Consider the following 22407-nt stretch of genomic DNA (forward strand, 5'->3'; position numbering starts at 1 on the left):
CGAGGGGCGCTGAAGCCGGCGGCCGGTGACCCGGATGGGCCCGCCCCGCTGCCCTCACACGAGAAGGCGCCGCGGTGCCCGGCTTTCCCAATAGGAGTGAAGGTGGAGAGGTGCGCGTGTCCCGGATGTGGGCGGGGCCGCGGCCCCGGATGTTGCGTCACGCTGGAGCCGCGGCGGCCGCCTGCGAGCGGGGAGCGGAGCGGACGGAGCCAACATGGCGGTGCCGAGCCTGGGGCGGCCGTGAGGGGCAGGCCGCGGCGCCCTCAGCCCGGGCAGCCCCGCAGTGCCAGCGGGGCCCGCACAGCGCAGCGGCGGCCGAGCCGGCGGGCATGGCGGGGGCGGCGTAAGGGAGGCCTCGGCGGTCCCTGTGGGTGAGGGGCCGGGCCCAGGCTACTCCCCCCCCCCCCCCCCCCCCCCCCCCCCCCCCCCCCCCCCCCCTCCGCCACCTCAGCGCGGCCCGGTACCGGGCAGGGGCAGCGCAGGAGCAGGCCTCGGGCGCCCGGGGGATGGGGGCCTAGGGGGGCCCGCAGTGCCGTGTGCGGGGCCGAGCCGCTCCTCGTGGAGCCCCCTGCTCGGGCCGGCGGCCCCTCACCGCCCTCACCGCCCCTGCCGGCCCCGGGGCCGTGCGGGGCAGGACGGGGCCGGCCCCCAGCGGCGGCTGCCGGACTTTGGACCGCGAGGCTGCGAAGAGCCGGGCGCCCCCCCTGCTGCGGGGGGCCGGGGCCGCTGCGGCATGGGCCGGTAGCGTGGGGGGCAGAGCCGAGCGGGGCCTTCGCTGCCCTCGGGCAGCCCTGTCGGCTGATCCCGCGCTGTATTTTTCGGGAACTTGGAGTTTAACAGCTGGGAGAGCCCAATTTTTATTTTTCAGTGTTCAACAGGGACGCAGGGCACCGCGGAGGCCGCGACGAGCCTGGCTTCTTGAGCAGGCTCCCCCGGGAGATACCCTAGTCCTAGGGAGCTGGTGGGGAGGAGACGAGCGCTGTCATTGTGAGTGAAGGCGAAGGTATGGGCTGAATTCTCAGAGAGTAACCCAGTTCAGATGACCTTCTCTTGGCTTTTTTTATTAAGGTTTATCACTTAACCCGGTCCCGTTTCTGGAGGAGGTGCTACACTAAAAAGGCCAATCGAGGTTTAATGTGTTCTGAGCACCCTGCCTGCTGCCTGGGTTTGTGAGGGCGGCGTTCAGTCCAGCTGGGAAGAAGGGAACAGGGGAGTTAGTTCTTCAGGAATGGTATTTTTGAAAAGAGAATGACCTAGGGAGTGCAGGGTGAGTTCTGGACTTTACTTTTCCTCCTCCCTGTGTCAATAAATTATTGAGTAGGGGGGGGAAAGAAAAAAAGGGTTTTTTTGGGGAAAAAAAATTAGGTGGCTTCTGGCAAGTCGACCAGCTTTAACACTGACCACCGATACCCGACGCTGGAAGTTTGGCTTCCGTGCTACAAGAGCCATACGTGACACTCTGTAGGAGCTTCCGCGGTTTTATTGGGTAGTTTATTTAAAAAGTCAAGGAGAAAAGGGGATAGAAGACTTCTTAAAAACACTCTCTTGGCTGCTGTTCAAATCCTGGATATAAGCAAGACCAGAAGAGCTCCTCGCTAAGGTGGGTGTTCCTGTACGTGTATTTATTTATTTTTTTTTCTAATGCAGTAATGATTCACCCATGCCTCCTCTGCCGTAAGGAGCTGCTTGTGGGAGCCTCATATTGTTGAGACGGGTCAGGAAAGGCTCAGTCCTCTGCACGCAGAGTCCGGCCTTGCTGATTTGTATCTCGGGTCGGATGGGCGCCTGCCTGTGTTAATAACTGTGTGGTTGGGCTAATTGTCCTGACTCAGAAAAGTTTGGGAAGCTTGGCTGCAGGTAAATCCTGATCAGGTGTCTTTTTGGTGTTGGTGATGGAAAGGGCGAGATTGGTAAAGCCGGGTGCGATCCAGGGCTCCGGCAGGCACTGCCTGGCTGACGTCGGTGCCGGCACATCCCCTGCCTGCGCTCCTGTTTCCATGGCTTGAGCGTTGCGTGCGGTTACGTGCCAGTGTAGGGGAGGCTCGGGGAGAGCAGCTTTGGGGTTTTAGGTAGGATTTTGCTCTTTCCCCGCCCCACTGGCATGCGGTGGCTCAGGTGCCAGTCCCAGGGGGCAATGTTCGGCTCGGCACCCCAGTAGTAACCTGAGGGAGTTGTTTTTGTGGGGTCCATTTGCTGGTCAGCACAGGCGTTAGTGGCATTGGAAATTAGACAGAGAGATGAGTTGAAGTGAAAAGCAGTTTCTGCACTTAAAAATAAAAATCCCCCTCCCCTGGCTAAACCCATGCACCAAAAAAAACCAACCCCAAAAAGCCAAACCCCGGTCCTACCCCAAAACAGCTGCTAGCAGAACTGTGCGTCTGGCTCGTTCTCGTGGGCTTATGAACACTTTGTCCGGTGACGCAGCGTGGCTGAACACTTCCTCCTCCTCTTCCTCCAGCCTTCCCTGCTGTGGGGTGGCTGGGGATGGCTGGGCGTGCTCATCTTCTGCCGGTGAAATCAAACTTATTTTGCTGGACTGGGACTGGTGGGTTTGCTGTAATTGGTGGTGGACTTAGGATTTTTGTGTGCCTTATAGGTGTTATTGTACCAGCTCTGTCCCCTTGCCAGTGCTGACACAAAGTGCTGCAGGGGGGAGGTAAAAAAAAAAAATTCTGAAGAGGACAATTATGGATTAATCTTACTTCTTCTCAGCTCCCTTTGATCAGTTCATCCTCTGCACAGCAGGAACAGTTTCGCCACTTTTCTCATTAATCTGTCTTGTCCTGTAACGATTTTGTCTGCTGAGTTTACCTGTCCCGTGGGTGTGATGCTTTGGGATGACGAGTAGGCTGGGACAGGCGCTGGGGCAGCCGCACCATGGGCAATCTCCCATCCATCTGCCTTCCCAGGAATTGGGAAGATTTGCTGACCATGTGGCTGGGTACTTGGTCCCACGAAAAAGCAGCAGCCAAGTGGCCTTGGCACGTGGCTCCCGAGCTCGTGGCCCATCCAGTGCTGTCCCAGGCTCCCAGGAGAGGAGCCAGCTGCAGGTGGAGGTTTGGGGCCAGGGCTGCCGTCCCGACGGTGGGATCCGTGCCCTCCACTCACTGTGCATGCACGGCTAGCTGCGGCGTGGCTGAGCTCTTTCCCGAGGAAGGAGAGGAGAAGAAATGCATGCGCGGCGTGATGCTCAACTGCAGAAGCTGTTGGGAGGAGAGCTGGGGCAGCCGGAATGACTCCAGACTAATTGCTCTTTGCAAAGGCAGTTTCAGGTTGATGGCCTCTGAAGAGGAGAGGAAGAAATCTGGCTAACTGCTGCCAGGGCAGTGAAACCAAAGCGTTGGGCTGTTTGTTTCTGTTTGCGTTTCCCTCTCTTTGGAAATCTAGCGTGTTGGGAAAGTTGGTGTTTGGGGTCTGATTCTGCCTTGGGCCTCGGGTGTCTGCCAAGGCTCCTCGGTGCTGTTCAGCCGGCTCTGCCACAGCCAGGCCTCACCGAGTCGAGCAGGATCAGGTCTGGTCTGCAGTGAAAACGCGACTAGGTGTCTCCCTCGCAGCGCACCAGACAGGGCTGGGATAGGGCTGTTCCAGAAAACTCGTCTCAAAGCCAATTTTTGACTTGAAGCTGGTATTTGTGACTTCCGCAGCCGCCCGGGCAGGACTGCGCTGTGAGGAGGTGGGTTTCTGTGGTACTCAGCCCAACTCCAGTGGCAAAAATCCCCACCACCCGCGTGGGTGAAGTCAAATGTCCGAGTAAGGCTTGGATTGATTAGCTGCGGTAGGCACCAAAAGCTGGTTTTTCCTGTTCACCTTCAATTATTTTAATGATCTTGGAGCGCTGAGGGAAGTCTCCTCCTGAGGAAAATCCACTCCTAGCGGGTGCGATCTGCTGCTGCCGAGGGTGGGCAGGGGTCTCTGCGGACGCATGTGTGGGGTCTTGTCACTTCTGCCACAGTGCCATCGGCTAGCCGGAATACTGGCAGCTCCTCGCCCTCTGCCCGGAGATCGTTCCTGCTCCCTGTGCTCACAAGGGGGCTGTTACTTGAGTAAAATCAAAGGATTTCAGTTTTTTTAATGTATGTGTGCAGCAAAGCGCTCCAGCCTTCCGATCCTGTGGGTTTAAGGCGGGAAGAGAGCCAAAGGCGAGGGGAAGCAGGGATCTCTTCCAAGTAGCGGCTGCTGGAATCCCCTGCTTGAAAATAAATTTAACAGCTTTTTGTGGCTTTGGGTGGTACAGCTATAAGGAACTGCCCCCCCGGGACTCAGCACTTCCCCACACACATGAAGCCCGTCTCTGCTCGGTCTCTTCTTGTTGTGTTTAGGCAGCACAATGTCAAATTGCTTTTTTTTTTTGCTTTTTTTTTTTTGCTTTTTTTTTTGCCTTTTTTTTTTGCTTTTTTTTTTTTTGCTTTTTTCCCCCTCCTCCCTGGAATTAAAAATGCAGTGTAATTCCAGGGTGGTTGCTACTAAACAATCAAAAGATAGCATCTGCCGAATTTCTGCCTTGGGTTTCTGCAGTTGGGTGCTTGGTGAACCCGTGTGCGGAACAACAAGCCGCTGGGAATGAAGCTGTTATAAAAGCGGGTCCTGGAGCACGGTGCCGGGCGCTGGTTCCTGCCCAGGTTTGGGTGGTTCCTCCCGGTTTCTCAGTGTCGGGCAGGTGGAACAGGCGCTGCCTCTGGGGACAGAGGTCGGGTTTCTGGCCATGATGCTGTAAATATCCAGGCAATTAGCTGATAAGTGGGTGTGTGGGTTTAAGTTCATGGTTTTTTATCTTGGAGCTGCTTACAGGATGCTGGGAAGAAAGCAGAGACGTTGCTTTGCACCCCGTGTCCTCGTTTCTTGTGTGTTTTACTCTGTGCAGGAATATTTGTAGCTGCCGCTGCAGAACCCCAGGTCAGAGCGTGTGCGCAGCCCCTACAAAACCCGGCCGCAGGCACGAGCTGAGCGGGGCTGGCTGCTGCTCGAGCCACGGGCTGTAAAACCCGCGGCACGTGGCTTCGTTTACCAGTCAACACCAGTGCCACGGCACCAAAACCGGTCTGGACGTGGCCGAGGAGTGCTGGGCGCTTCGCTGTCAGCAAACACTTTGGTTGCTGTCGGGGTTTTTTTTTCCATTCACGACAGCGATCATCAAGACTAAGGGTGGTTTGTCTTACTGGGGTTTTTTTATGCTTTTATTCTGTGTTCACGCAATTGCTGCGTGCTGCCTGCTGGTTGTCTGTTGGATGCAGCCGCAGCTCCCAGTAAAGGCCTCTCCATCTGCCTTTTGCAAGGTTTACAAGACCGGAGAAATCTCTTTGCTCTCTGGGATGTGCTGGACTGCAGCCCAGCATGCTCCGACTTCCCAGTGGAGATGGTGTGGCTTGGCTGCTGGGGCAGGGGGAGCGGCTGGAGAAGAACCAGGGTGCTTCATGCTGATTTTTCTCCCCTCTGTCCTGCACGGAGATGGCTGCAGGCTGTTCGTACCAAGAAATAGCTTCAGCAGAGTCTGCATTTACACAACTTTTCTACTTGGTATAGGGAAGCTACGTAGTATGCGGTGCCGTCTCCTCTGTGGCCAGAGTAGTCGGACTGTTTTCAGAGCAGCGGTCACTCAACACGTTTTTAATTGAAGCTATTTGCATTTTAACGATAGGAATTGAAAGACCTTCCATGGGGTTCTGGTGGCCGCTGGAGCAGAGATGGGCCCCGTCGAGGTCGAGGGCTCCCTGTTCCTCCGCGTGCCTGGGGCCAGAGCGTGAGTCACTGGCCGTGCCGGGAATAGACGGAGATTCCTGCTGGTATCCCGTGTTTACGGGCGCCGCCGCCTCTGTTTTGGGAACCGTAACTAAGGCGGGCTGCTCCGCTGGGCGAGCTCGCTGGAGGGGTCAGGGGGTCAGGGGGCCGGGGGTCAGTGCCGCACGGAGCAGAGCGCCGTGGGCTTCAGGGCTGGAGCCTGCCTGGAAAACTGCAGGGGTGGGCTCGGACTGCAACCTCAGCGCTGCAGCCCCCAGTCCGGCGGGGGGAGAGGGCTCTGGAGCCGTTAACCTAGGAGGGCCGTGGTTCCAGGGCATCCCCTGCAGCGCCAGCGTGGCTCCCGCAGCGTGTGCCAGCACACCGGGGTGCGCAGGGCAGGTGCCTCTTTGCCACTCAGAGCCCGAGGTGGGCTGCGGGGGTTGAAATATACTTGGGGGGGTCCAGAGCTCCCCCAGGCAGCTCTGTGGGTGCTCCTGGCAGGCAGTGAGTGCACTTTACTCCTAACCCGAGTGACTGGCATTGCCGAACGGCTTGTCACCGGCTCCCGGCGTGTCTGGCAGCTGACTCTGTGCAGTGGCACGGTGCCATCCCCAGGCGTGGGACACCTTAATGTCACCTGCTTCGCTGTGACACCACTCGATCCCCAAAGGAGGCTGGCCACGGGCTGTGATTCCTGCGGGTTCCTCCTCTTTTCAGCTGGGTGTGCGGCTCCGTGTGGCTCCCAGTGAAGAAACGAAGGTGTCGGTGCCGCTGAAGGAGAGCCGGGCGATGGCAGAGCTACAAGGAACTTCCCCAGGGGGGGCCGTAACCGGGCAAGAAACCTGCTGAGACGAGGAGGGTGAGCCCCGAGTCAGCTGCTGAAGCCAGTCTGACAAGGCTCGCTCGTCTCCGACTTTGAAGCTGAACAGGTCGGGGCCTGCTGGGTGGCTGATTTCCTTCTCCCTTGATCTTTCAGCACGATACTGGTGGCTGCGCCGAATGGCTTCATGCGGTCAGTGCCCACCGGTGCAGGGCAGAGGGTTTTGCTGGGGCTACCGAGCTGCCTGCGCAGCTTTTCCAGGCGATGTGGGGACTCGTTTTGCTGGGGTGGAGGACATCGGTCCTTGCCTGCTTCACAGTCTGGAGCCCTGTGGCTTGCAGGTGTCTCTGCCAGACGGCGTTTGGGTTCATGAGTTAACGTGGCAGGGCCCCGTGCCTTTAGTCCGGTACCCAGCCCTTGATTTTTGGTGTAAGATGCCCCAGTGGAGGAGAGGACGAGTTGCTGCCAGACATGGAGATGTGGTGGAGGGATGCAGAGTGGTGTTTTTTATCAAGTATCAGCAAGGAAGGGATTAAATCCTGTTGGCCATCTCTGTCGTCTAGGGTTGCAGCGCTGAGAGGAGGCACCAGCTCGGCACGTGCCGGCAGCGGTGGAAGATGGCCACCTTCAAACGGAGCCGAGCGCAAGCCTGGCCAGAGGAGCGGGGCGACCGGGAGCACGGGCTGTACAGCTTGCACCGCATGTTCGACATCGTGGGCACCCACCTGACCCACCGGGATGTGCGGGTGCTCTCCTTCCTCTTCGTGGACGTGATTGATGATTATGAGAGGGGGATGATCCGCAGCGGCCGGGACTTCTTGCTGGCGCTGGAGCGGCAGGGCCGCTGCGATGAGACCAACTTCCGACAGGTGCTGCAGTTGCTGCGGATCATCACTCGCCACGACCTGCTGCCGTACGTCACCCTCAAGAGGCGACGGGCTGGTAAGTGGCGCCGCTGGCAGCCTGGCCCACTTTGTTATTCAGCTGCCTCCTGTTTCTCCTCACTGATGCCCTGGAGTTGCAGCGGTTAAAGGGCTCTGAGGCTTGTCAAGCCAAACGGCCGCCAGAATAGCAGGGAGATGCAGGCAGAGAAGGCAAAGGGGGATTTTGTAGGGTTTTAGCAAACGCCCACACGTTGTTTCGGGGGGGGGGGGGGGGTTAAAACCTCACTTGGTTTCTGGCAAGCGCTGAGGTCTCGTCCTTTCTTTAGCAGCAGGGACTTGGGCTTCCTGCTGCCTGCTGTGCAGTTCCACGACTTCCAGCTCTTCCCAGCTCCCTGCCTGTGACTCCCAGCTCCCGCTGCTGGTCTGGAGTTTTTAGGGAAATGATCCTTTCAGCCCAAATTCCAGCCTGGGGTGGAGTGCCATGGGTGATCCCAGGGCTGTGTCAGGAGCAAGGAGCTGGGTGGGTCCAGGGAGACTCCATGCTGATGGCTTCAGGGCAGACCCACTCACCCTCTCGGGGCCAAGGCAAGTTTGGGAAGGTGACCTGTGTCCTCCCTGAACTGTTGCTCTCAGTCCTGTGGTGTGCAGGATGCAGAGAGGCTGGAGTGAGAAATGTCCAAATTCAGATGTTTTTTTCCTCACCCATTTTTTATTGGGATGCCCCGAACCCTCCATTTTTGGCTGCCTCGTTTCCCCGGTTCTCTCCTGGCTTAGCGTTTGGCTGAGGCCCTAGCAGTGACCTGGCCCTTCGGTAATCTGGTGTTTTGGTTGCTTCGTGGAGCTGTCAGGCTGAGCTGACCCCCTGCCCTCCACCAGCTCGGGCCTGCACCTTTTGTGTTGTGTTTTTTTTGTTTCTTTTTTTTTTTTTTTTTACCAGAACCCTCAATTTACAGTTCAAAGAACATAAGCCAGATCAACCAGAACCAGAGGAGTTGTGAAGGAGAGCGCACTTGTTGCAGGGGCTGTGTAAGGCGGCCGCTCCAGCAGGATTCAACCTCTGAAATTTGCATCTTTGCTTTAAATTAGGATAATTGGGCTTTCTTGGCAGTTTCAGGCTGCTGAGTCTCTTTGGTTTCTGCTCACACCATGGGCAATGGTGCTGTTCCCTGCCAGCGCTTGGGAAAGCGGTGAGCGCAAGTAGAGGCAGGCATTCAGAGCTCCCCGTTTTTGGGGGCGAGAGGAGGAGCGGCAGCGCTGCTGTGAACAAACCCTTTGAGCTGGGAGCATGATCCGGGGCTGCCTGCGGTTCTGTCCTGCTGGGGGGAAGCTGGAGCAGGTGGCTTGGAAATGAACAGGTGTTTGTGTTTGTTTGGGTTTTTTATTGCTCAGTTGCTTCTTCACCAGCATTGGGCCAGGGAGGGAATGGGGACGCTCCTTTTGGTAGCAGCTGCTGCCTTGTGCCACCCCAAAATGCCAGAAATTTCCAGCCCTGGTGGAGCCTGAGCACAGGGCAGCCCTGCCTGCACCTACCCCCGCACCCGTGCAGGCTCAGACCAGATGCCGTGAGGATTTTCCCATTCTCCAGCCTCTCCTGGGAGCCTTTCTGCCCTGTGCGCCACTCGTGGATGTGTCTGTGCCAGGGGTGGACCCCAGGCTGTTCCCTGCTGTCGCTGCCCGCTTGGCCGCCCGCGGAGCCCCTCGCAGGGCAGTGGCACCGCGGCTCGGCCTGGGCAGGGGTGTCGGAGGCTGTTTGCCGGTGTCGCCTTCAGCGCTCTTCCCCTGCACCAAGCCAAGAAAAACTAGAGGAAAAGGGAAAGCAGCGGGTGGGTGCATTACGCAGACCAGTTGTGTGGTGCCTGCACTGGGGGAGTTTTCCAGTGATGTGGATTCCATGGGGCACGTGAGTGACCCGTGGCTCCATGTCCCCAGGTTTGTGTAGGGTTTGGGGCCTTCGCAGGAGTATTTTTGTTCTTCTTGAGCAGCTTTTTGCTTGTTGGGTGCAGAAATCCAACCCAGAGGGGCCCTTGGCTGCTGTACCTCGGCCAGCTGAGGCTAGGTGAGCCCTCCCCATGTCAGGTTTTGGTGTTTTCAGAGTGTGAGGGATGGATTGATGTTAAAACGTGGTACCCGTGTGGTCGGGGAGCCGGAGGTCGATGTTTTCGTCTCCGTTGTGCGAGGAGCGATGCTCTGTACCTGTGAGATCTTGTTCTTGTGATGTCTCCAGCTGCGCTTGGGTGGAAATGGTTTAATTAAGTGTGCAAAAATAGCATTTCAGAAAGCTTTATTAAGAAAGGCACCTTACATGTGGTTTATAATGTGCAGCGCTTTGCATTCAAAGAGGAGGGATCGATCGGTTAAAGGAAGTCTCCTCCAGACTTAACGAGTTGATGCTTGTTTCTGGTTCCCATGTCCTTCCAGGCCCCACAGCAGCCAGGAGGTCTCGTCTCCTTCTGCCTCATTCTTATTCATGGCTCTGAAAAGGAGTGAAACTCTGTCCCAGATTAGCTCTGCGCAGCCAGCGCTGGCTGGACAAAGGCGGAGAGCGGCGGGGGGGGGGGGGGGCCGGGGAGACCCACAGCCTTGGCCGGCTTCGGTCCGGCGGGGATGGGAGGGACCCTGCCCAGGGATCTGAGCTCACCAAACAGGACAGAAACAACCCACAGAAAATGTCCCAGCCCTCAAAGGCAGCCTTGTTTCACCCTGTAATCTTTGCTCACCGGCTGCTTCTGCTCAGCAGCCTGGCTCGGTACAAACCCCCGGGTCCTGCCAGTGTGTTACTTAAAAGCTTTGATTTGCAAAAGCTGTATAAATAATGTAGGCTCAACGTTTCGGGTATACACCAGTTTATCCTAAAGTGCTTCAAGCAGCTGGGTCTGTCCCGTGGCTGTGCTCCGCAGGGATGCAGAGGAGGGGGAGCAGTGGCTGCACCCCCAGACCTTTGCTCAGGCCAACAGGAGCCACAGGAGCTCATGTGGGACCGCGGGACAGATTCAGGGCTGGTCTGAGTGATCACCGGGTACATACGGCCCGGCGCAGCGCCGGTGCTGAGTGGCAGCAGCATTGGAAGCGCTGCCTGCCTTGGCCGGGGTTTCTCCCGGGGGGATTGCATGTGTGCGATGCTGGCGGTCTGCTCTGAGTCCGGGTGTTGGGATTATCTATGGAAACGGCCTTTCCTGTGCTGCGGGTGGGAAGTCTTGGCTCCCAAACGGAGATTTTCCAACAGGACTGGCTGGAGAAACGGCTGCTGGACGTGCAGCTGAGCTGGGGGGGTGCAGAGCAGCTGAAATGTGCGTCAGCACTGGGGGAGATCTGCCCTGGCCTCTCCAAAGGCACCCCTGTTTGTGTCCCAGCCCCCCCGACCCCTCCTCAAGGAACCCCCGTGTCCCCTCTCTCTTCCAGTGTGTCCAGATCTGGTGGACAAGTACCTGGAGGAGACATCCATTCGCTACGTGACGCCCCGGGCTCACAGCGAGGTGGAACATGGGCTCGGCCACCCCCATAAATCAGGTCGGTGCCACTGCCAGGCTGTGGGGTTTGGTCTGGGGGGATCCAGTCTGTGGGAATTCATCGGGACCATCCTGTTTTCTCCTTGTCTGCTCCCACTGGGAGTACAGGGACTTGCCCCTGGCTGCTGGTGACTGTTGTGTCACTGCTGAAGTGACATCTGACCCTCCTGCTGCAGGCCCTGCAGTTTGGGGGACGATCAAGCACAGAGCTTGACACCCCATAACCATGGTGCTGCGGGGAGACTGTTGGGTCTTGGGGTGTAATTTGGGGGTCCCCTCTCAGGGCTTGCACGGGTGCCAGGTGCCCCTTGGGACAAATGCCCCAGGATGGGGGGGCAACTTGGAGGTGCCGGTGCCGTGGGAAGGGGGGGAGGGCTGGACCCTGGTGTGGGGGATGGAGCAGAAGCACCCAAGTGCAGATTTGGAGCGTGACCAGCCAGAGTGAGCAGCCCCAGGAGCTTCAGCAGGGCCAGGGATGGGGAACGGCTCCTCCGAGGTGACCCCGGGCAGGGTGCCGGGGGGATCAGTGTCCCCTAAGCCCCCTCCTCTCCCTGTGCAGTGCCTCCCCACCACCCTGTGGTCTGCTGCTCCTCGGCGGGACCCCAGATCTGTACCAAGAGGCCCGGCCGCAGCAGGACCCTCCTCAGCAGCCAGCGCAAGAGGAGGAAGTCGGCGACGCCGGACCCGAAGGAGAAGCAGACCTGTGGTAAGAGCCTCTGGGGGGGGGGGGGGTGCCTGGGGGGTCCTGGCCCCTCACCGGAGCACTCACCGCCCTCCCTGCTTCCCTCAGACATCCGCCTGCGAGTCCGAGCCGAGTACTGCCAGCACGAGACGGCGCTTCAGGGCAACGTCTTCTCCAACAAGCAGGACCCCTTGGAGCGTCAGTTCGAGCGCTTCAACCAGGCCAACACCATCCTGAAGTCCCGGGACCTGGGCTCCATCATCTGTGACATAAAATTCTCAGAGCTCACCTACCTCGACGCGTTCTGGCGCGATTACATCAACGGCTCTTTGCTGGAAGCCCTCAAGGGCGTCTTCATCACGGACTCGCTCAAACAAGCCGTGGGCCACGAAGCCATTAAACTGCTGGTCAATGTGGACGAGGAGGATTACGAGGTCGGGCGCCAGAAACTCCTGAGGAACTTGATGCTGCAGACGGCTCCCTGATGCCTGACGGCTGCTCGGTGGGATCCAAGCTTTCACCTTCTCCTTATGTTTTTTCTTTTTTTTTTCTAAAAGAAAAGGAAAAGATGATTGAAACCCCCGCCCGGTACTACGTAACTCTGGGTTCGGAGCCGGGCTGGAGCCGCGGGGAGCACCGGAGGCTTATGTGATTCCTCACCCCTATCCTGTCCTGTCACCTCCTCTCTTGCTTTGTTTTCCTTTTTTTCTCTTTTATTTTATATCCATTAAAAACAGAAAAAGGCAAAAATCCCGCCTGGGGCACCTCCGTGATGGGGCTGGGTGAGCTGGGGGGGCGCTTGGCAGAGGTTTGTACCAGAGTGGGCTTGGCCCCGTGGTGCCTGTGCGAGGGTGGCTTTGTCCCCCTCCTGCCCCTGTGTCACTGTCTGGGGGGGGTGGGGGTCTCAGCATGCCCAGGGATGCCCCGTGGGCAGTGTCCCCCCCATTTCTCCCTCAAGTAATGTCCCCCTTGCCTCAGCGGGTTTCTCAGGAGTAAAACCACCCCAGTGGCATCCCCTGGACCATGTGCCTTCGTGTGCCCCTCCCCTGCAGGGGCCGGGGGGGAGGACCAGCGCCGAGGGATGCCCCAAAATCTGTTGTTGGTTGTCGGTTCCCTCCGCGGCTGCCTGGCTCTGTCCCTCCCCTCTCCAGTTGGCAACTGGGATAAAGGGGCAGGTTGGGGCGTCCTGATCTGCCTGTTGCTGGCAGCAGGCAGCCCAGCCTCTGCCTGCACATGTTGAAGGGTGGCCAGCAGCGTGTGGTCTTTGGTGGCCACCTGCCCTGCGCCCTGGCTCCCTGTCCCGGGGGAGCCCCCAAAATGGCTGTTCACCCCCCCGCAAACTGCTGCCTGTGGCTCCCCAGTGTGTGTGGGGGGTGTGGATGGTTTGGTTTTGTTGGGTTTTTTTCTAGCTCCATCCTGGTTTTGTGGTTTTTCTCCCTGTCCCTGCTCAGCTGCTGGGGGGTGCAGACCCCTCCCAGGGTGTGGGGCAGCCCCCCAGGACTCATGGTGTGTGTGGCCCCTCCCTGGGGCACACAGCCCCCCCACCCCTCTGCTTACGGATGATTCTGGCACAACTTGGTGTAATTTCTGTGACTTCTGTATTTTTTAAACTTCAATATAACGGTCATATTCCCTGTGTAGCTTTCGGGTTTCTTGAAATAAACATCTACCACAGCACCTGGCTCCTTCTTTCCATATGCTGGGGGGGCACCCTGCCCCCCCCCCCCCCCCCCCCCCCCGAGTGCCAAGGGGACACCCAGGTGTGGCACTGGAGAGCCCTGAGCACATCACACTGCTGTTTTGGGGAGAAACTGCCTGAAATGGAGTAAATCTGACCCTGCTACAGATTCCACTATGGCAGGGAGGGGCTCATGGTGCCGGCACCAACCCTGCGGCCGCCACGGTGCCGTAGAGGTCGGGCCGGCGGTGGCCGTGCACTGGGATCTCCCGGCGGATGCGGTGCAGGTAGTCAAGGTCTATCTCAGCGTAGCAGAGCCCGGGTCCCTCGTGGCACTGGGCCACCACAGCACCCCAGGGGTCCACCACCAGCGCGTGGCCGTAGGATGTCCGGCGCTCGTGGTTTTTCCCAGTCTGGGCGGCTGCCACCACGTAGCACTGGCTCTCGATGGCCCGGGCCCGCAGCAGCACCTGCAGGGGGGACATGGGGCTTGGACGGGGGCACTACAGCTGGGCTGGCTGTGCCACCTGGCCCTTAAATACCAAAACAAGAGGGGTTTTATCTTAAATTTGCCCCTCTCAGCTGCGGGATTTGTCCCTGCCAGCTTGGGGCTGCAGGCAGCTGGCGTGAGGGCTCAGCCACAGTGTGTCCCCCGCCCCACGCTCACCTCCCAGTGCGCCGAGCCCGTGGGAACAGTGAAGGCCGAGGGGTAGGTGAGGATCTCGGCACCGGCACGCCGCAGCGCCAGCGAGATCTCAGGGAAACGCAGGTCGTAGCAGATGGAGAGGCCGAGCTGGTGGGGACGAGGAGGGGACGTCAGTGAGGATGCAGTGCCCAGCCCTGGCAGAGGTTAGGGGACAGTGGAGGGGTCACTGTACTGGAGCCAGGGGAGCCCCCCACCCCACAGGGACCCCAGAGGTGCCGTCTGTCCCCTACCTTCCCCGCTGGCGTGCTGACTGGGGCCACAATCTCAGTGCCAGGGTTGGTGAAGCTGCTCTCCTTCATGGTGACACGTCCCTCCAGCTCCACATCACAGAGGTGGGTCTTCCTGTAAGCGGCCACAAGGCGACCTGGGGACAAGGGGGTGAGAGGGGGGCACGTCCACGGAGGCCTGGAACCTGTGGTCAGCTGCGGGGGCCCTCACCTGTGGGGTCCAGCAGCACGTGGCAGTTGTAGATGCGCTGCGTGGTCAGCCAGTCCTGGCCGCGCTCGTGGAAGCCACCCAGGGACAGCCACACGCCACAGTCCCTGGGGACAGGGACCCAGGGTCACCTGGCTCTGCTGGGGATCATGCAGCCAGTGCCCCAGCGTGTGGGATGAGCACAGGGGGGTCCCCGCGGGTACCTGGCCAGCCCGGCATAGCGTCCCATGATGTCCCCATCCAACCCCTCGGCCAGGCTGAGGGTCTGTGCCGTGTTGGAGCCGATGTAGTCGAAGCCTTCAGGGAGGAAGACGAGGCAGGCGCCGCGCCTCGCCGCCTGCCGCACCAGCCCAGCGCAGGCCTCGAAGTTCTGCTCCTTGTCGGGCGTGGAGGTGACCTGGCCCACGGCCACCAGCGGCTTCAGCCCTGGGGGACCCGCCATGGCGGTGGGGGGGCAGCTGCAGCACAGCACAGTCAGTCCCAGAGCTGCGGGCAGCCCCCCGGGGCCAGCACGGGTCACCCCCCGCGTGCCCGGGGTACCTGCCCGCGGTGCTGGTGCTGCGCAGGCATCCCAGGGGGGCCGGGAGCAGGCGGCGCAGCAGGGGCTGGGGCAGCACTCTCAACCTGGGGCAGGGGTCCCCGGGGTGGGGAAGGGGATGTCACGGCCGCTGCCTGGGCCCTGTGCCGGGGGAACACAGCCCTGGGGGGGGCCATGGCTGAGGAGACAGCACCGGCCGGCCCCCACACAGGTGCCTGGGGCGGGGGGCTGTGACCTGCCACCCCCTCCTGCGCCCCCCCCCCAGCCCCCAGCCCACCTGCAGCCCCCAGGGCAGACCCCAAGTGCCCCCCCCAGCACCCCCCAGGCAGCCCCCCTGCACCCCCAGCTCTGCCCCAGTTCAGACCCCAAACTGCCCCAGCACCCTCCAAGCGCCCCCAGCACCCCCAAACCGCCCCCGCTCCGCCCCACGCCAGACCCGCCTCCCCCCAGGCCCCATCAGCCCCCCTCAACGGCCCGATTCGGCCCAAAACTCGCCCCCGCACACCCCAATACGTCTCCTGCGCCCCCAGCTGCCCCCCAGCCCCTGCACGCCGCTCCCGGACCCCCCCTGAACCTCCCAGACGCCCCCCGAGCCATACATGACCCGCGGAGGCACCGAGGGGATGCGGGCAAAGTCCCCTCCTGCCGCGCCCTCAGCAAAGATGGCGCCGGTATCGCCTCAGCGGGAAGCACCGCTGCCCTCAGCAAAGATGGCGCCAGGCCGGGCCCCGCCCCGTTTCCGGCCAGGCCCGGAAGGGGCGGGTCTATGGCGCGGGAAGGTGGGGGAAGATGGCGGACAGCACGAAGGGGCGGCCGGCGGCAGCGCCTGGTGGGAAGGCGCTGACAGCGGAGCAGGTCCGGGCCGGGGAGCGGTGGGGGGCCCGGGCCTGGGGCCTTGGGAACTGGGGGGGCGCCCGGGCAGGGCCCTGGCAGGTGTGTGGGGGATCTCTGGCACCAGAGGGCCTGGGCAGGGCCTTGGCTGCGGGGGGGGTCCCCTGGCCTGGGGGGGGGTGGCTTGGGCAGGGCCCTGGCAGCGGGGGGGTGTTCCCGGGCACCAGGGAGGTCCCAGGCACCAGGGAGGTCCCAGGCAGGCCCCTGCAGTGGGGAGGGGGGTGTCACTGGCACCGGGGGTGTCACTGGCACCGGGGGGGTCCCAGCCTCTCACCGTCTCTGTCTGCACAGGTGGTGGCCCGGTTCAACCGCCTGCGGCAGGAGCAGCGGGGCCTGGCCTCGAAGGCGGCGGAGCTGGAGCTGGAGCTGAACGAGCACAGGTGGGGTGGGGAGGGGGCCGGGTGGGGTCTGGGCCACCAGCGCCTTTGCCACCTCACTCTCCTCTTCCTCCCAGCCTGGTCATCGAGACGCTGCGGGAAGTGGACCCCACACGTAAGTGTTACCGCATGGTGGGCGGCATCTTGGTGGAGCGCACAGTCAAGGAGGTGCTGCCAGCCCTGGAGAACAACAAGGAGCAGGTGAGGGGCGGCCCCGGGCCCCCCGCCCCCCCCCAGCCCCTTCCCTGTGCTTCATCCTGACCCCGCTTCCCCCCTGCACGTTCTTGCTTTTCCTCAGATCAGCAAAATCATCGAGACGCTGAACCAGCAGCTGCAGGCGAAGGGCCGGGAGCTGAACGAGTTTCGGGAGAAGCACAACATTCGCTTGGTGGGGGAGGACGACCCTAAGCAGCCCCCCAAGGAGGGGGCCGAGGGGGCGGGGGCCAAGGGCAGCTCAGCCGGTGTCCTGGTCTCCTAGCTCCCCTGCTCGCCCCGCTGTCCTTTAGTGTTGCTTGTGTCATGTTTTTGTTAAATAAATGTCTTTTTTTTTTCCTTTGGTCACGGGCCAAGCGTGGGCACGAGGGTGGCTGCTGCTTCCCAGGCTGCGGCCTGGAGGGGGTGGGGGGGGCAGGAAAGGGGAGTGCGGCCCCGGGGGAGGCCAGAACAGGGCCAGACCCCTGGCTTGGCTCGCCACAGGGTGACCCAGTGACACTGGTCCCCTCCCTGGAGGAAAGTGGCACGTCGGGCAGGGGCAGGTGGTGGCTTGTGCTGGCCTTGGCTGCTGTTTTCTTGCTGTGGCCACTGAAAACGCTCCGTGGTGATTCCCTGGGGGTGGGGGCCACCAGCCTGGCTTGGATGGGGGCACCCCCTGGTCCCCCCGCCAGCAGCCATGGGATCGCAGCCAGTGCTGGAGCTGCTGCCACAGCCTCGTGCAGGGCTTCAGGGGAGGAGAAACACACACACACACACACACATCCAGCGCCTGAAACTCTGCAGCGGGCTAGAATTGGGGTGATGGGTGTCACAGAGGGGGCACAACCGGAAAGGCAAGGACAGGGGATGCAGCAAGGAGGCAGGGACCCCAGGGCATGCAGCCAAGGGGGCGGCCCGCTGGTTGGCACCGGGGAGGGAGGGTGTCACTGTCACCCTGAGCGAGGCAGAGGTCGGTGTGTGCCGGTGCGTGCCGGCATGTGGCACCTGGGGCGCGGTGGGGGACGGGAGGGGACGCGGCGTTGTTGACTGTACACAGCGTCACCCGCTGCCAGGCCTGGCCGGTTCCCTGCGGCCGCCGGCCCCATATAATGCGGGTGACACCGGGGCTGGCAGGAGATGCCATGGAGGGGGCCAGGGGGCCGCGGCTGGCGGAGGCCGAGCGGGAGAGTCTGCTGGGCTTCGTCCATGGAGTCTCGGGGCCCGGTACCGCTGCAGGGACAGGGGGACCCCAACAGCCGCCTTGTCCCCAAAGCAGGGCCTGGGGAGGGGACGGGGGACCTGCAAGGGCAGGCTGTGGAGGGGGGATTGAGGACCCCCGGGGCAGGCTGTGGGGAGGGGCCCAGGACCCCGATGGGGAGGTTGGGGCTGGGTGGGGATGATGGTGACGTGTCCCCGCAGTGGTGACGGCCACCCGCATGGCGGGGGCGGCCATGTACGAGCTGGTGCGTGTGGGGCACGCGGAGCTGGTGGGGGAGATCATCCGGCTGGAGGGGGACATGGCCACGCTCCAGGTGTACGAGGAGACCTGTATCCTGCCAGCACTGCCTGCCCCAGGCCCCGCCACCTCCTGTCCTCCCCTGGCCCTCCCATCCCCCTCCCCACCTACCCCTGGCCCTCTGGTCCCCCCGCCCTGTCCCTGCCATCGTCCCCCGTCACCTCCCTGGCCCCCCGAGCCCTCCTGGCCCTTCCCTGGCCCCCTACTCTGTCCTGTTCCCTCTGTCCCCTGCCATGTCCCATCCCCTCGCTGTCCCCTCCGTTCCCTCGTCCCTCCATCCTGTCCTGGCCCCCCCGGTCCCCGTCCCCTCCCTGTCCCCTCCAGCCCCTCTGTCCCCTCTGGTGCCTGTCTCTGTCCCCGCCTGGCTGGTGGCCTTTCCTGAGCGCGGGGGCAGCGGGGGTGCAGGTGGGGGACCCGGTGCTGCGCACAGGGAAGCCGCTCTCGGTGGAGCTGGGGCCCGGCATCCTGGGCTCCATCTTCGACGGGATCCAGCGCCCGCTGCGGGACATCGCCCAGCTCACCCGCAGCATCTACATCCCGCGGGGCACCAGCGTCCCCGCGCTGCCGCGCCACCTCTCCTGGGACTTCGTCCCCAGCAAGGACATCCGGGTGCGTGTCCCCACGTGCATCCCGGGCATGCAGGGACACCCCTTCTCCCAGCACCGCCGCTGGGATCCCGCATCCTCATGGCCACCCTCGCCCCACGCCAGGTTGGGAGCCACATCACCGGCGGTGACATCTACGGGACGGTGGCTGAGAACTCACTCATCCAGCACAAGATCATGGTGCCACCGCGCAGCCGGGGCACCGTCACCTACATCGCGCCCCCCGGGCACTACGGGGTCTCGGTAAGGTGGGTGGTGGGTGCCATGTGGTGGGTGTCGGGGTGGTGGGTGTCCCCTGTCACCGCTGCCTGTCCTGTCCCTTGTGTCCCGCAGGATGTGGTGCTGGAGCTGGACTTCCAGGGCAGCGCGGAGAGGCTGAGCATGCTGCAGGTCTGGCCTGTCAGACAGACCCGGCCCGTGGCCGAGAAGCTGCCAGCAAATCACCCACTGCTGACGGGCCAGCGGGTGCTGGACGCCCTCTTCCCGTAGGCACCGGGACACGGGCAGGAGTGGGGGACAGAGACAGGGACAAGGATGAGGACAGGGACAGGGACGGAGATAGAGCTGGAGGTGGGAACTGGGGACAGGGACAGGGTTGGGGACAGGGGTAGGGATGGAGGTAGAGCTGGAGATGGGGACCGGGACAGGGAGGGGGACACGGGATGGTGATGTGGGACAGGGATGGAAGTGGGGATGGGGCTGGAGATGAGAATAAGGGACAAGGATGGGGGACTGGCACAGGGCTGGGGACACAGGTGGGGTTGGGGCTGGGGACAGGGGTGGGGACAGCCCTGCTGGGGAAAAAGGGGATGGGGGGGGACACTGGTGCAGTCACGCTCACTGCAGACAGTCCCCAGGAGGGACAGAGACAGGGACGGGGGTCTCTCCTGCCTCCATGGGGATGTAGTGGGCAGGGGGAGGGACCGTCCCCCTCCGCAGCTGTCGCTTTCAGCTGTCCCCACGCGTCCCCATCCCCAGGTGCGTGCAGGGTGGCACGACGGCCATCCCGGGTGCCTTTGGCTGTGGCAAAACCGTCATCTCCCAGTCCCTGTCCAAGTACTCCAACAGCGACGTCATCGTCTACGTGGGCTGCGGCGAGCGCGGCAACGAGATGTCTGAGGTCCTGCGGGACTTCCCCGAGGTGGGGACGGGTGGCACAGTGGTGGGGTGACAGGGGGCCAGTGGCTGGGTGGTGATGGCGGTGTCACCCCCAGCTCACCATGGAGGTGGACGGGAGGACAGAGACCATCATGAAGCGCACGACGCTGGTGGCCAACACCTCCAACATGCCGGTGGCTGCCCGTGAAGCCTCTATCTACACCGGTGAGCCGGGGACCACCATGGCAAGGGGGTTGGTGGCACGTGTGGGTGTGCACGGGCACGTGTGAGCATGCACATATGTGCACGCGTGCCGCGAGGCTGCTTGTGTACCCGGCCACGTGGCACGGGTGGGCACGCACAGGCAGCCACGAGCTCACCGGGGTGCATGGCGAGCGTGCGAGCCACGTGCTGCCGGCGCAGGCATCACGCTCTCCGAGTATTTCCGCGACATGGGCTACCACGTCAGCATGATGGCCGACTCCACGTCCCGCTGGGCCGAGGCGCTGCGTGAGATCTCGGGGCGCTTGGCTGAGATGCCGGCGGGTGAGCTCCAGTGCCGGGGTGCGGCGGGAGGAACCCCTCGCCCCTCTCCCAGCCCTGAGGCCACGGTGAGGGGCTCTGCCCCCCCCCGGTGACGCCACGCTTCCCACAGACAGCGGCTACCCGGCGTACCTGGGCGCCCGTCTGGCCTCCTTCTACGAGCGCGCGGGGCGAGCGCGGTGCCTGGGGTCCCCGGCCCGCCAGGGCAGTGTCAGCATCATTGGCGCGTGAGTGCGGGGGGCTGGCAGGGGGGACCCCCGCCTAGGCACCCCACTGAGCCCCCCGCTCGCTGTCCCCCGCAGCGTGTCCCCGCCAGGAGGGGACTTCTCAGACCCCGTCACCTCGGCCACGCTGAGCATCGTGCAGGTGACTGGTGCACACTGGGGTTCCCCCCATCCCAACGCGGCCCCCCCTGACCCCCCGTGTCCCCCCAGGTGTTCTGGGGGCTGGACAAGAAGCTGGCGCAGCGCAAGCACTTCCCCTCCGTCAACTGGCTGATCAGCTACAGCCGGTACCTGCGGGCACTGGAGCCCCACTACGAGGGGCTGCACCCCGAGTTCCCTGCCCTGCGCCGCCGCGCCAGGGAGATCCTGCAGGAGGAGGAGGAGCTGGCCGAGATCGTCCAGCTGGTCGGCAAGGTGGGACGCGGTGTCCCAGGGTGGGGACAGGCTGGGATGTGGGATGGGGATATGGGATTGGGACAGGGGACAGGGATGGGGGATATGGGATAAGATTGGATGGAGCTATGGGATGGAGATGGAGTGGAGATACGGGACAGGCATGGGATGGGGATGTGGGATGTGGGATGGAAATATGGGATGGAGATTGGATGGGGATATGGGATGTGGGATGGAGGTGGGATGGGGATATGGGATGTGGGATGGAAATATGGGATGGAGGTGGGATGGGGATATGGGATGTGGGATGGAGGTGGGATGGGGATATGGGATGTGGGATGGAGATTGGATGGGGATACAGGATGTGGGATGGAGATATGGGATGGAGATGGAATGAGGATATGGGATGGAGGATAGGCGATGAGGATGGGATGAGATGGGGGTATGGGATATGGGATGGAGGATTTGGGATGGAATTGTAGGGACAGGGATGGGGATATGGGATGGGGATGTGATGTGATGGGTGTGGGATGGGGGATATGGCTGGAATTCTGTTGGGGCTGGAGATGAGGATGGGGATATGGGATGGGAGGGGGTAGGGACATAATGGATAGGCGTGGGGAAGTGGATGGGGATATGGGATATGGAATGGGATGGGAATGGGGATAGGAACACCCCGGACCCATCCCCCTGCAGGCGTCCCTCGCTGAGGCTGACAAGGTGACGCTGGAGGTGGCCAAGCTCCTCAAGGATGACTTCCTCCAGCAGAACGGCTACTCCTCCTACGACAGGTACCACCAGCCCCCCAGCCCCAAAGCCCCAGCCCTGACCCTCCCTGACCCCACTCACCCCCCAGGTTCTGCCCCTTCTACAAGACCGTGGGGATGCTGCACAACATGGTCACCTTCTATGAGCTGGCACGGCATGCCGTGGAGGCCACCGCGCCGGGCGAGCGCCGCGTCACCTGGGCCACCATCCGCGAGAGCCTGGGGGACATCCTCTACAAGCTGAGCGCCATGAAGTTCAAGGTGGGTGTCAGGGGGGGCTGTGACCCCCGGGGGTGGGGGGTGGGGGGTGATGCCACCGCATGCCACATGTCCCCAGGACCCGGTGAAGGATGGAGAAGCCAACATCACGGCAGCCTTCGCCCAGCTCAATGAGGAGATGCAGACGGCTTTCCGCAACCTGGAGGACTGAGGCGGGGGCAGGAAAGGTGGGGGTGTGGGACCGGGGGATCCCCCTGGGACCCCCCAGCCACCCAGTAAAGGGCCTGAGGCATTGCTCATTCTCCAGGTGTGGTTTCCCTGTGGTGAATGGGAGCATCGGGTGTCCCCCTGTCCCCCCCCACCTGCCGGGTGCTGGCACCAGATCGTTGCCGGGGGGGGGGCCGGGGGGTGTGTGTGCTTTTCCTGCTCCAGCCTGGGAAGGACAGAGGAAGAAAGCCGGGGCGGTTGAGGGGGGCAGCACCTTTGGGCCCTGGGGGGATTTTGGGGGGGGTTGGCACGATGGTTTGGGGGTTCAGCTGCCCCCTGGCAAGGAGCCACCTTTCCCCCGGCTGAGACCTGGGGGATTTGGTGCATGTGTGGGGCACTCTGGGTGGGCAG

The 22407-nt window shown here is 62.2% G+C and overlaps 4 protein-coding genes across 11 annotated transcripts; 3 read left to right on the forward strand and 1 right to left on the reverse strand.

Moving 5' to 3' along the window:
• The first annotated feature begins 154 nt into the window (after positions 1-154).
• DEDD (death effector domain containing) lies at positions 155-13284 on the forward strand. 7 transcript variants are annotated; one of them, XM_040618774.1, is made up of 6 exons: positions 155-1600; positions 6433-6574; positions 6692-6727; positions 7099-7477; positions 10819-10926; positions 11485-13284. In XM_040618774.1, exons 4-6 carry the CDS (start codon positions 7153-7155, stop codon positions 12090-12092), a joined length of 1041 nt encoding a protein of 346 aa, XP_040474708.1. In that variant the 5' UTR covers positions 155-1600; positions 6433-6574; positions 6692-6727; positions 7099-7152; the 3' UTR covers positions 12093-13284. The 7 variants fall into 7 exon arrangements, with proteins under 7 accessions (XP_040474708.1, XP_040474709.1, XP_040474706.1 ...); XM_040618775.1 differs by lacking the exons at positions 6433-6574; positions 6692-6727 and adding an exon at positions 1680-1857; XM_040618772.1 differs by lacking the exon at positions 6692-6727 and having other exon boundaries at positions 6433-6644.
• NIT1 (nitrilase 1) lies at positions 13189-15662 on the reverse strand. Of its 2 annotated transcripts, XM_040618837.1 has the most exons (7): positions 15564-15640; positions 14967-15050; positions 14630-14884; positions 14430-14533; positions 14222-14355; positions 13953-14078; positions 13189-13755 (listed from the first exon to the last, which is right to left on the reverse strand). In XM_040618837.1, coding segments are annotated over exons 1-7 (984 nt in total). In that variant the 5' UTR covers positions 15566-15640; the 3' UTR covers positions 13189-13476. The 2 variants fall into 2 exon arrangements, with proteins under 2 accessions (XP_040474771.1, XP_040474770.1); XM_040618836.1 differs by lacking the exon at positions 14967-15050 and having other exon boundaries at positions 15564-15662.
• A 63-nt stretch (positions 15663-15725) lies between these two features.
• PFDN2 (prefoldin subunit 2) lies at positions 15726-16784 on the forward strand. Its single transcript, XM_040618927.1, has 4 exons — positions 15726-15819; positions 16147-16235; positions 16310-16433; positions 16531-16784. The coding sequence occupies exons 1-4, from the start codon at positions 15754-15756 to the stop codon at positions 16708-16710; spliced, it is 459 nt and encodes a 152-aa protein (XP_040474861.1). The 5' UTR covers positions 15726-15753; the 3' UTR covers positions 16711-16784.
• Positions 16785-17557: 773 nt separating this feature from the next.
• Positions 17558-22059, forward strand: LOC121099613 (V-type proton ATPase catalytic subunit A-like). Its single transcript, XM_040618787.1, has 14 exons — positions 17558-17648; positions 17844-17972; positions 18335-18549; positions 18651-18788; positions 18879-19030; positions 19524-19686; positions 19760-19868; positions 20067-20189; positions 20299-20413; positions 20489-20552; positions 20621-20824; positions 21500-21594; positions 21660-21831; positions 21908-22059. Exons 1-14 carry the CDS (start codon positions 17567-17569, stop codon positions 21998-22000), a joined length of 1854 nt encoding a protein of 617 aa, XP_040474721.1. The 5' UTR covers positions 17558-17566; the 3' UTR covers positions 22001-22059.
• The last annotated feature ends 348 nt before the right edge of the window (positions 22060-22407 follow it).

The sequence above is a fragment of the Falco naumanni genome, chromosome 20 (genome assembly GCF_017639655.2).
Source record: "Falco naumanni isolate bFalNau1 chromosome 20, bFalNau1.pat, whole genome shotgun sequence".
In the NCBI taxonomy this organism is placed as follows: domain Eukaryota; kingdom Metazoa; phylum Chordata; class Aves; order Falconiformes; family Falconidae; genus Falco; species Falco naumanni.

Coding starts and splice junctions, on each gene's coding strand:
- DEDD (XM_040618773.1), top strand. CDS start 7,153: ATGGCCACCTTCAAACGGAGCCGAGCGCAAGCCTGGCCAGAGGAGCGG. Junction 7,478..10,818: donor CCTCAAGAGGCGACGGGCTG/GTAAGTGGCGCC, acceptor TCTCTCTTCCAG/TGTGTCCAGATCTGGTGGAC. Junction 10,927..11,484: donor CGGCCACCCCCATAAATCAG/GTCGGTGCCACT, acceptor CTCCCTGTGCAG/TGCCTCCCCACCACCCTGTG.
- NIT1 (XM_040618837.1), bottom strand. Junction 14,534..14,629: donor CGCTATGCCGGGCTGGCCAG/GTACCCGCGGGG, acceptor CCCTGTCCCCAG/GGACTGTGGCGTGTGGCTGT. Junction 14,356..14,429: donor CGTGCTGCTGGACCCCACAG/GTGAGGGCCCCC, acceptor CCTTGTCCCCAG/GTCGCCTTGTGGCCGCTTAC.
- PFDN2 (XM_040618927.1), top strand. CDS start 15,754: ATGGCGGACAGCACGAAGGGGCGGCCGGCGGCAGCGCCTGGTGGGAAG. Junction 15,820..16,146: donor AGGCGCTGACAGCGGAGCAG/GTCCGGGCCGGG, acceptor CTGTCTGCACAG/GTGGTGGCCCGGTTCAACCG. Junction 16,236..16,309: donor CTGGAGCTGAACGAGCACAG/GTGGGGTGGGGA, acceptor TCTTCCTCCCAG/CCTGGTCATCGAGACGCTGC.
- LOC121099613 (XM_040618787.1), top strand. CDS start 17,567: ATGGAGGGGGCCAGGGGGCCGCGGCTGGCGGAGGCCGAGCGGGAGAGT. Junction 19,687..19,759: donor TCCTGCGGGACTTCCCCGAG/GTGGGGACGGGT, acceptor TGTCACCCCCAG/CTCACCATGGAGGTGGACGG. Junction 19,869..20,066: donor TGAAGCCTCTATCTACACCG/GTGAGCCGGGGA, acceptor CTGCCGGCGCAG/GCATCACGCTCTCCGAGTAT.